The sequence below is a fragment of the Pelobates fuscus genome, chromosome 2, assembly GCF_036172605.1.
Source record: "Pelobates fuscus isolate aPelFus1 chromosome 2, aPelFus1.pri, whole genome shotgun sequence".
NCBI classification, from domain to species: Eukaryota; Metazoa; Chordata; class Amphibia; order Anura; family Pelobatidae; genus Pelobates; species Pelobates fuscus.
This window is the reverse complement of record NC_086318.1, coordinates 374,351,176-374,363,594: the sequence shown is the minus strand read 5'-3', so window position 1 is coordinate 374,363,594 and position 12,419 is coordinate 374,351,176. Positions and strand designations below refer to the sequence as shown.

The following is a 12,419-nucleotide window of genomic DNA, read 5'->3' as shown; positions in this document are numbered from 1 at the left end:
GTTTCACTGCTTTACACAGCTGAACACTACAACTCAGACAGAAGTTGTGGGCAGACATTAGTAGCAGTAGGTGCAAAGCAAATGGAGTTTTAAATTGGAAATCTGTCAATATGTTGTTATTCACTAAACTGTGAATTGCAATGAACTGTAATCTGAATTGCAAAACTCTCCAAACTCCGCAATGGTCACAGATTAGTTGTTTTGACCTGAATAGTGTCCTTCTGCTTTCAACTCACTACACGTGGCAGTCTATCAAATGACCCTGTGAAATACTGTTCCCATATCTATCTCTGGTGCACGGTTCATTTTTATATTAAAAAGACTTTTCAAGGCCAAGCTACCAAGCCAGAACACAGGGCTAGTCACTAAAGTGAGAATTCACAATGAATATACAATTTCAGGTCAAAATAGCCAAAATAGGAAGAAAAAAAATAATCTCTCGTCAGCTATGCTTTTAGTTCAACTACTTTGGTCTAAAATGTGAAATTCACTCTTTAATGCAGGCGTGCCCAATAGTTAGATTCCCCAGATGTCTTAAAACTACAGCTTCCATGATGCTTTGCCATTTTAAAGGTATGCAAAGGATCATGGGAGTTGTAAATCTACAACATCCGTGGATCTAGCTTTCGGGCAGCCTTGCTTAGTGAGTATCCCTGTAATACACATCAGGACTAACACACCAACATCTCCATGGCCAGCTACAGAGCCAGCGTGATGACGTCACATCCGCCCTCCAGTTACCAGCGTTTAGCGTGCGCGGTCGTTTCAGAATCGAAACTGACTCAAGGTTGTTGGGCGTGGCCCGGGGGGAACCTCTCAGCAACCAATCGGGAGTCCCGCCGCTGTCAGGTGGTGTGTGTGGTACACGTGAGGTGTCATGGCTGCCCCCATGAACTGCCGGTTGCCTGGAGTGATGAGCGGGATGCTGTGTGGCAGCCGACATGGGTTGAGGTGGCGAGGGCTGCCGTGGTGGCGGCTTTACCGAGGGTTCAATCAGAATGCTCCGAGCAGCACCGTGACTGTGGACATGGAATCCCGGTAATGACATGTGTCGAGGGAGGTGACACTGCTACCCACGTGTGGGATAATAGGTTTCAGTACATTAAAAAACCTGTCAGTACCCTGAAACCTGTCAGTACCCTGAAACCTGTCAGTACCCTGAATCCTGTCAGTACCCTGAATCCTGTCAGTACCCTGAATCCTGTCAGTACCCTGAATCCTGTCAGTACCCTGAAACCTGTCAGTACCCTGAAGCCTGTCAGTACCCTGAAGCCTGTCAGTACCCTGAAGCCTGTCAGTACCCTGAAGCCTGTCAGTACCCTGAAGCCTGTCAGTACCCTGAAGCCTGTCAGTACCCTGAAGCCTGTCAGTACCCTGAAGCCTGTCAGTACCCTGAAGCCTGTCAGTACCCTGAAGCCTGTCAGTACCCTGAAACCCCGTCAGCCCCCTGAAACCCCGTCAGCCCCCTGAAACCCCGTCAGCCCCCTGAAACCCCGTCAGCCCCCTGAAACCCCGTCAGCCCCCTGAAACCCCGTCAGCCCCCTGAAACCCCGTCAGCCCCCTGAAACCCCGTCAGCCCCCTGAAACCCCGTCAGCCCCCTGAAACCCCGTCAGCCCCCTGAAACCCCGTCAGCCCCCTGAAACCCCGTCAGCCCCCTTCCTTGGTTTTGAAGGCCACTCATGTCACAGGGGAAAACCGAGGTAGAGGTCTTCAGGGCACAGATGATTTTGTTTTTAAAATGTTGAGATGAATACCTTCAAGATGTGTAACTGTGTATCTTGCTCTCCTTGCTGCTTATAATTTTATTTGTCACTTGTTCTATTTTGCTTTAAAATTTAGGTAGGGCACAGAAGTTACCTTAAAGACTTTAAAAACTAACTTAGTATTTCATTGTACCCGCTAAATGAGGGCTATATCATTGTTTAGTAGTGTGAGTAGTTGCAGGTATTTTCTTGACAGAATATTTGAGTTTTATAGATTTGTTATTTTAGAAATTGTGATAGTTGTAATCCTTGTAAACAGAGCAGAACCCAGCTAGGAGAAGCATTCGTGGTTATTCTACAAACCTCTAATTAAAAAGAGTACATCACACAGCCAGCGCGGCGGAATTCATCCCCAGAAGACACGCCGGAGTACCTAAAGTCACAGCCACCACCTGAAAAGACTAGGACTCTAAAATATATTGCCGGGACATTGCCCTCCCGAATTGATCCAGATCCAGACAACAACCTACCGGAGAGCTATAGCCCCACTTTGCGGATGGCCGCACTCCCTTACCCAACGACAACCACACACTAGCGTGGGGCCCATCTATAGGTGCTGGATTAACCCCTCACACTACCACCGCTACGCGGGCCCCCCACGCTAGCCTTTCAGCCCAGCAACCTGGAACAGATATCTAGCCCCCATCTAGCTCCCCCAGCGTGAACACTCCCCACCCGACAACTTCCCCACCCGACAACAAGCGGGCACCCCGCACACCCCCCAATAGTCACAGAAGCCTCAGGCACATCGTGTGTAATATCCACCTCCAGGCAGGCAATTACCGGTGCTCGAGGTGATATGAGAGACTGGACTCGTCTCCAATGGTTTAATGCCTGATGATATATTGTTTATTACTGTTGTGCTAGCAATGCTGCTTTCTGGGGTAAGCGAGGTTTAACCCCTTAAGGACACACGACATGTGTGACATGTCATGATTCTCTTTTATTCCAGAAGTTTGGTCCTTAAGGGGTTAATGCTATTATCGTTAAAGCAAGGACTCTTAGCCTAAACGCTTCTAGCATAACGTCTATAGGCATAATGTAGTAGCGAGACATTTCTCTAAAGCGTGCTTACTTTATATCAACGCTAAAATAAGCGATCTAGCAAGGTTCAACGTTTAGCATCTTCGTTTTATTTAACTTTATTCAATTTTTATTCAAGCCTATTCTGAAAATTAACTGTTTAGTATGCAATATGCTAGACTACACATGTGCGACATAGCCTGAATATTACTCTATGATACCCAAATCTAGTGGTCTGGATACACCAGCGAAGTTACCTTTTAGTCATGTGATAGAATTAACTGTCGGACCCTCTATTGTACACTGAAACAAGTGAGTTATCTAGCAAGTTGTTTATTATAGTTCAGACATAAATGCCTAACCTATCATTATGCTCTTCAAAACAAAATATGTTCAAGTATAAATGCACGCTGTTGTGGCGCATGAATATCGTATGTACTCACCTGCACACCAAAAATAAAGAATTAAAAAAAAAAAAAAAAAAAAAGAGTACATCAGCACATTTTATATTTGTTTACCAAAATTGTTAAGCTTTCAAACTCCAATGTTGTTTACAGCTTGGTTATTCTGACTTAAAATGTGAATTTAATTTGTTATTGTTCCCATAAAATGCCCCACAATACATTTTTAGATTGTGAGATCGGTTTCAGGTATTTCTACTGACAGAATCTTTGCTTCTCTTGGAGCTTGATATATTTATTATTGCAGATATGATAGAAGTAATGGTATTTTGTTTTCCAGATTTATTTTGTTTTTTGGCTTGAAATTTGAAAGATTAAAGTCTCCTTACACTGTCAAATAACAGTGTTTGAGAGTATTTTATTGTTTTGTTTTTTTTGTGTCACATTCTAGCCAAAGCACAAAGGTGCATATACATCTAAAAGACATAGGCAAATACATTTTTAGTTTAGCACATTTACTTTGTGAATTACAAAATATCTGCCATTGTGATCTGTCTGACAAATTTAAAGTGCACCTGTCATGCTTAACGTGACTTGATGTCACTTTGAAAAGTTTTAGTTTAATCTGAAAATTGTTCCAAAAAATGTGATCACAAATGTGGCCTCTATATGTCTACCATTCCTTTTAAAGGCATATAGAGCCGTGTTCAAAATTGCCGGATGGAAAAAGAAGAGTAAACTCTTGCTATTTACAACAGCTGCAGCATGTACACCCGTACTGTAGTTGCTGTGATTCTTTTTTTTTTTTTTTTTTTAGCACACACTCAAAACGTGCAATTTGCCAGTGGAATAAAGAAACCGATAATCACTCTGTTCTCATGATGGTGCTCTGGCAATTAATCCAGTGTAACGGGAGGAGAAGCACATTAATCTAGTCATATAGGAGATAGATGTAAGTTAGGGGGCAACAGCGTATGTTGATACTAGTGTAATATGGAGCTTCCGGCAGTGCTGGGCAAGTTCTTTTGTTGAGCGCATCAGATGATTTCTTTTTGCCAATTAGGTAATTAAACCTTGCACTGACAAACTTAGCTCAGAGCAGGTACCTTCTCGCTGTCAGAGGCACCTACCAGCACCAATGGACCCCAGTTAAGAAGTCAGATTATTGGTAAACGTTTTGTCTACTTAAATTGGGGGGTCATCAGAGCACTTCTTGCTCCATAACCATTACAGCACACCATACGGTTTATGGACCTTGGGGTGTACCATTAATAGCTCCTATATATCATTTTATGTTTTCAATAAATGTTAATTGGTTTGAGGAATTATAAACAAAGTGAACAATTATTTTAACATCTTTCAATTGTAATAAAAGTAATTATTGGTTTTGTGGTAAAATTTGCATTATTATTTCTACAGAAAGTTAGAAATTTCTTCTGGAAAGCTTGCTCGGTTTGCTGATGGATGCGCCATTGTGAAGGTAAAGTATAATTATAAATATCACAGTTGAGAACTCAAGCAGCTGTTTCAAAGTGTAGTTTTTATTTTTTAGCATATCATTAATATTTTATAAAGACACAAGACTTTTATTTAAGCCAAACCTGCAATTTATGAAAATCATCAGGCGCATGGAAATATTTATGTCTCTCAAGGATAAGAGTGTCATTACCAAGAGGCTTTCAGCCACTAGTGTATTATCCATTGGACTATATCCAGAGTATCTGCAAGGCTCAAGAAGTTATGTTTTCATAAATACCAGCTCCATAGGCAGGACCACGGTGCCAGATTTACATATTATCCATGATTAAATGTGTGTATATGTGTATGTGTGTGTGTGTGTGTGTGTGTGTGTATATATGTATATATATGTATGTATGTATGTGTGTGTGTGTGTGTATATATATATATATATATATATATATATATATATATATATATATATATATATATATATATGTATGTATGTATATGTTGGGTGTGTGTTTATATATTTTCCTACAGTATAACTGTCTAAAAATTAAAATATCAACGTTTTCCTTGAGATATTTTGGTTGAATGGATACTTTTTATACCATAATGCTGTTGCTAAATTAAATCAATGCAGTGCATTCTATAGCAGTGTATTGTGTCAATTGTGCTGTAATCATTGTTCAGGTATATGCACAGCCCCTTTCTTTATGTTCAAAGGCATACATTACACAAGTTGCATAATCTTTATTAATGAATTAAAATTTCTGTATGAATAATCATTTTGCGTGCCAGAGGGCTGTGATGTAATTTCCCACAGGGACTTGTCTTTCTGGAAATCAAATGGTTAAATATTGCATGCTTGTATGTATAATCCTGAGTAGTTTTGTAACCCTTTATTAACTCTTCATCAAGCTAGGTGAGACGTCTGTAATGGTAACCGCTGTTAGCAAGACAAAGCCTTCTCCATCTCAGTTCATGCCACTAGTGGTGAGTACACAGTCTGTTAAAAGTTAAAAAGAAAAAATTGTAACATTAGAGTGTTCTGATGGCCTGCCCCATCTCCATTTAAAAAAAAAAAATTCTATTACATTCACCAGTAATCTAGCACTGGGATAATCTCCTCACAGCAGCATCTCTGTCTTTGATAAGTTTATCAAGATGGTTGATATTGGTCCATTTTGTTATTTCACTATCTCTCAAAGCATTTGCACTGCCCATGTTTCTGATGTTTTTTTTACCATTTTCAAATAAACAAATTCTTCATTGTTGTACAATATAGATATATACAAGTGGGTATATCAGGGCTTGCTGGGATTTGTGAGCCTGTTCAGCGCTGAGGTGACCGGCTGCCCAAGATTGGAGTCAGTGAGTGTGCATGTTTAGGGACCCACCAATCACATTGGAAAGGTGTTTTACTCACCCTATTTCCTACGCCATGCTGGTGATGCCGCGGCTGACCCAACCTCCATGGCTGAGATAATCAATCTTAATGATCTCAAACAATCAATGCTTTGCTTTCCCATAGAATAACGTTAGGAGACCATTGCGTAGGCCTGGCAAAACACCATGCTGCGCAATCAACTTCTCCTCTGAGAGATTCATTGAATCAATGCACCCCTATGGGGAGCATTAATGTAGGTGCACTTCTAGAGTCAGTCTGAGTGACTGTCACTAGATGTGTTACCAGACAGCAATGTAAACCCTGCCATTAGTCTGAAAAGTTAGTGTTTACATTGTAAAGCGTGCAGGGACCGTATATAGACTTCAGAACAACTACATTAAGCTGTAGTGGTTCTGGTGACTATAGTGTCCCTTTAAGGATTTTATTTTTGATGTTGAAAAATCTGTCTCTAACTTTTTTTTAGCCAGCTCCTTGATTTCAAAGCCATGGGGTATATAGAATACACAATTATTTATAGACGCTTGTTGAAGAACATGTTGCATATGTGCAAGCATTGCAGGCTGTCTTTCTGGTGTATTCATAACTGTTTGTTTGAACTACTTTTGGCATGGTGGTCAGTAAGTACTTCAAACATGGGAGGTACCAAAGTTATCCATCACTTTTGTAGTTGAATGGCTAGTCTTCTTTGCATAGTGAACCAATCTTCATTCCTCTGATCAATGTGCAAAGTACATTGCAGGATCCCATTTACTGCCTAGTAAGTAGACAGACCAAACACTCATTAATATAGTTCTAGGTAATATCAGTGTGCAGTTCACAGAGCTGAAAACTTCACATATAAATACTACATTTGCTAAAAATGTGACCAACAGACGGTCAATGAATTATTGCATTAATATATTTTTTTAATGATTCCACTGCCATAGGTGTGCCCAATGCAAGACAATGCTTTGCGCACACCTCTGGGTCTCCGTGTTAAGAAACCTATTCAGCACTTTGTTTTGGAGTTTAGGGATGGAAACTTCATATAAGTTTTAGTTGATTTTTCTTTTTTTTCTTTTTTTTTTCATTTTTTTTTTTTTTGGACTGTAAACGTTTTGATTGACCGGTTCTTTTAGAAAGTTTAATGGCCTTCACTTGGAAATATCTAAAAGTCTATTTCCCAAATAAACTTTTCATTTAATTTTAGGTTGATTATCGTCAAAAATCTGCTGCTGCCGGAAGAATACCAACAAACCATTTAAGAAGAGAACTTGGTTCAAGTCATAGTGAAATATTAACTAGTCGAATCATAGGTATTTTCAAATATTATAATGTATGATATAAATTGTCAGTTGCTTTTTGAGTATATTGTAATGACCCTTGTCTGATTCGGTAGTAGAGTATGAAAGTATCCAAAAAAAATAATAATTTAAAGAAATAATGTATTTATTGTAGTACAATGTGTTTTATTGCATGTTGTCTTCTATATTTTGCTAGGCAAATAACTAAGACATATATAATGATGCATATTACAAGTTAAAGGGTTTCTCCAACCTTCATAATAACTACAGCCTGTGCAGGGTCTCTTTTTTTGTAGAATGATTACGACCGTAGAAGCTGGATGTCAATCCTGTCACTCATTCATAGGAATAGAGGGTCAGCTTATCATTCTCAGCCAATGAATGACATTCTGTGCATAGAAATATGCACAGAATTGATATTAGCTAGCCAAGAACTCTTTTTCTGGGCTGGCTAGTGATTCCCCATTTATGCTGCCAGAGGTGGAGTTACAAATCCAGCAACAAAGGGATTAAACTCCATAAGTGCAGTGATTCATAGTGAAATGCTGCACATACATACTCCAGACACTGTGACTATTTCAAATCACTGAACTGGTCATGGTGCTTGGAGTAGCCATTTATTTTATATACTTCTAATACCAATCAGAATCTGCCTGAATGTCCTCTTCGCTTTAACTTATTGATCAATGCTTAAGCAGGAACTCCGAAACCTTTATAAACAGAGGAAGGCTGTTTTGTTATTTGTTTCTTTGTTTGTATTTCCAAAAACAATGCATAGCAGTTTTCTCAAAAGAGCCTTAGTTGTTTTGATGTATAGATCTTGCCCCTGCAGTCCTACTCCATTCTCAATTGAAAAACTCCACTGCCAAAATAAGAATAAATAAATTACTGTTCAGTAGATATTCCCCAATGAAAGAATGCATGCATTAAATTATGCATTCAATTACGCATTTTTGATTGGGGTGTTATTAAAAGTGGCTTGCGAAAACTGCAGTTCTCTTGTCTGAAGCCTTTACAAGCCCTCCCCTTCTAACCCCGCTCAGGCTTTCTGTGGCTGTCTAATCTCATACTTCCCAACGCAGCACTATGAGAAGTCTTTCCATGGCAGGAGCTCTAGGCAATTGCTGCCTCTTGATATTTGCTCCACTGAGTAAACCACACCAGCAAGTAAGAGCCAGGGTTGTAATTTAAAACAGTGCCAATTTCATTGCCAATTACTGAAAAAGTCCATTGGATTTTATCTTCCCTTATTGTACAATGTGTCTAAATTTAGAAACTCTTATCTCCTGCTCCGTTATTTGCATGCTAAACTCAGCTTCAGCCTCCTGTGTTATTACATTGCAATTAACAGAGCAGGGGGATTTCCAAAGTAAGTACACTGTTGTAAGATGTGATTTAAAAATTAAACTTTTTTGCTTTATCTCTGACTTGTTTCTTTTCATGAAGGCTGTATGAGTTACAACCAGGAGAAGTGTGGCTAGGGTTGCATAAAAAGAAACAAGAGTGGTTTAACACATACAGTACTTTGCAGATAATTAAGCAGTGAGGCTGCAGGGCAATGATCTGGACACTAAATTGTTCAAATAAGCTAGTGTTCATTTGGGGCTTAGAACAACTCTTAATAGCTCAGCATAATGAAATTGTTTGTGAAGCAGTACTTACACATGGGAACTTTCCTCTCCCTCTAATGGTCAATTTGGTACATTCTGTATATAAAATCTTCAGTCATCCTTCCTTGGAACCCCCAGAGCTTCTAGCCTTCTTCTGTCCTACATGGTATAACAATAGGCAGATCCTGATCATGTGGTGAGGCCGCTCCACATTTGTTTTTTGTTTTTGTTTTTACCTTTACTCCAATGGAAAATGAATACAAGACAATTTGTTTTGCAGATCGATCTATTAGACCACTGTTTCCTGCTGGATATTTTTATGACACACAGGTAAGTTTTGTTTTATTTCTGACCGTGTTCAGTTTGCTTGATTGGAATGAATCATGGTTACCGTGCCTCATAGTATTTGTGGAGGATGCATACAGGTTTAATTTAGCTGTACAATTTTAAATTAAAGCACCAAGCCAATCCAGGGACCCAAATAGCTGTGTAAAGAACAGTATAATACAGGTAGATTTTAACATTCCTTTTTTATTTTCTTTGTGAAAATAAACGTGATAAATTAAAGCGAAATTCTTGTGCCATTATCTGAGATAGTGTCAATGCTATATGCATTTGTGTTAACTATGACCTTCTATTATAATAAAATGTATTAATATAAACACATACAAAGTGAATTATAAATTTAGAACCAGAGTAGCCAAACTGAAACCATAGCTGAACAAGATAATAATTCCAGTTCTATTTCAGCCTTAAATTTTAAATTCACCTTGAATTCTCACTTTAGTGAATGACCCTAATAGTTTCTGCATGTATGTATATTTACATGCACATACATGTATCAATAATTTCAAAGTCTTCAACCCCTTCACGACGCATGACGTAATCATTCAGTCATGAATGTTCTTCCCTAAATGATCCATGACGAAATAATTTTGTTTTGCGTTATTTTATCAGCTCACTGTTTGCCTGCTTGTAACAGGGGAGCTCCAGATATCACTGGATAGAATTAATGGCTCCATGCTGACAGATGAGTTGCATTCGGCTTTCCAAGTGAGTTTTTCAATGGAATTTAAACCTCCCCACCCCCATGGCACCAGGGAGACATAAATTTCAGTCGATACCTGGGGCTCTCCTTTTGTCAGCTGCGTCCATTTTTAGTGACCCCAGATTGACAGATGAGCTCCATACTCAATATAATCTTGGCATATTGGTTGATTTATAAGTACATTTAGTTGGTTACCTAACTTAGACAAAAGATTGCAAGACTACAGGGACAGGACAAGCCTGACCAAGAAGTCAAGAAGGACTAAATGGGTAATATAGGCCTAGCCCCAAGGGATACAATGAGAAAAATGAATAGAATACTTTTTGAAAGACAAACAGCCCAGTGGTGAGAACCACCTGGGATATTGACTGTCAAAAAACAGGGAGAATTTCCCACGTAGAAACATAGAATGTGACGGCAGATAAGAACCATTCGGCCCATCTAGTCTGCCCAATTTTCTAAATACTTCCATTAGTCCCTTGCCTTATCTTATAGTTAGGATAGCCTTATGCCTATCCCACGCATGCTTAAACTCCTTTACTGTGTTAACCTCTACCGCTTCAGCTGGAAGGCTATTCCATGCATCCACTACCCTCTCAGTAAAGTAATACTTCCTGATATTATTTTTAAACCTTTGTCCCTCCAATTTAAGACTATGTCCTCTTGTTGTGGTAGTTTTTCTTCTTTTAAATATAGTCTCCTCCTTTACTGTGTTGATTCATCCAAGCTATACATGTTAAGATCCTTTAACCTTTCCTGGTAAGTTTTATCTTGCAATCCATGAACCAGTTTAGTAGCCCTCTCTGAACTCTCTCTAAGGTATCAATATCCTTCTGAAGATACGGTCTCCAGTACTGCGTACAATACTCCAAGTGAGGTCTCACCAGTGTTCTGTACAATGGCATGAGCACTTCCCTCTTTCTACTGCTAATGCCTCTCCCTATACAACCAAGCATTCTGCTAGCATTTCCTGCTGCTCTATTACATTGTCTGCCTACCTTTAAGTCATCAGAAATAATCACCCCTAAATCCCTTTCCTCAGATGTTGAGGTTAGGACTCTATCAAATATTCTGTACTCTGCCCTTGGGTTTTTACATCCAAGATGCATTATCTTGCACTTATCCATATTAAATGTCAGTTGCCACAACTCTGACCATTTTTCTAGTTTACCTAAATCATTAGCCATTTGGCGTATCCCTCCTGGAACATCAACCCTGTAAATAGTAAATAACTCAGTATAATTGGTAAAAGCACAAATACATAGATCTTTATTACATGAATAAACACACAGAAATGGGAAACAACAATTGTGATAAGAGAAAAGTGTAGGTAAAAGAAAAAAATCAGATAATTAAAAAGCGGACATCCCGAATACCTATCGCAAATGGAGTCACAAGGTGCAATCCTCCAGTCCCTGGCGGAGGTTAAGTGCTTTAAGTCCCTGGCGACAGAGTTTGAGCGCTCGGCAAAGGAGATGAAAGCTGAAATCCAAGCAGTAGGCCAACGCACAGAGGCCCTGGAATGGCGGATGGACCACGTGGTAACAGCCTACAACGAAGCCGCTACTGTCACGAACAGCTTAATCACCAGAGTGGCGGAATTGGCAGATGCATCCAATAGATCCAGACAGAATAACTTGCGTATTAAAAGCCTTCCTGAGAGCGTAAAAGATGCTGACATACAGGCAGTACTTACCACAATATTCCAAGCACAGCTGCTCGACATGCTAGAACACTTCTGGACTATCGATAGGGCACAGAGCGCTGAGGGCAAGAGGCTCACCCCCCAATGGCCCCCTGAGAGATGTGATCATGCCGTGGCACTTCTTTTCCACCAAAGAAGCGATTATAAAAAGCAGCAGAAACAATGAATACGCCCATGAAGGCCACCCGCTACACCTTTACCAGGACATTGCACACTGGCAAGAAGGGAATGGAAACCCATGGTAAGGGCCAAAGGCTACAACTTCGCCTGGGGTCACCCCTTCAAAATGCTGATCTTCAATGGCCCGGGACCCGCGGCTCTCCTGCCACCTGCAGACCCCAGAGCCTTCCTTCGGGACATAGCCATCGAGGTCCCAGAAGACTTCCACATCCCCAGCAGGGGTTTCAGGGCGCTCCACCATCTGCCACGGGAAGAGGAGGAACACAGGGCATTCGTCCCATAGACTGCCACGGAACAAGATGGACACTCGCAAGTTGCCAAAAGCCACTAATACTGCCTAGAGACACAAGTGCAATTGCGAATATATTAAAAGTGTTAATGTTTTGAAAGTTTAATTGTGTTAGGTGCTAGCCCGTACATCCGTAAGATAAGCAGGCACACACCAGTTGCTCAACATCCCCCCCCACCCCCCTCCAACAGGAGAGCAGTGGCACAACATATATGGCATCCATCATAGGATAGACCCCACAAAG

The 12,419-nt window shown here is 40.2% G+C and overlaps 1 protein-coding gene across 1 annotated transcript in view; it reads left to right on the top strand.

Moving 5' to 3' along the window:
- The first annotated feature begins 868 nt into the window (after positions 1–868).
- Positions 869–12,419, top strand: part of PNPT1 (polyribonucleotide nucleotidyltransferase 1) — a 58,292-nt gene continuing 46,741 nt past the window's right edge. Inside the window, exons 1-5 of the mRNA XM_063441405.1 lie at positions 869–1,038; positions 4,608–4,668; positions 5,571–5,645; positions 7,250–7,355; positions 9,234–9,283. Coding sequence (XP_063297475.1) covers positions 878–1,038; positions 4,608–4,668; positions 5,571–5,645; positions 7,250–7,355; positions 9,234–9,283 — 453 coding nt within the window. The 5' untranslated portion in view covers positions 869–877. The remainder of the gene's footprint in view (positions 1,039–4,607; positions 4,669–5,570; positions 5,646–7,249; positions 7,356–9,233; positions 9,284–12,419) is intronic.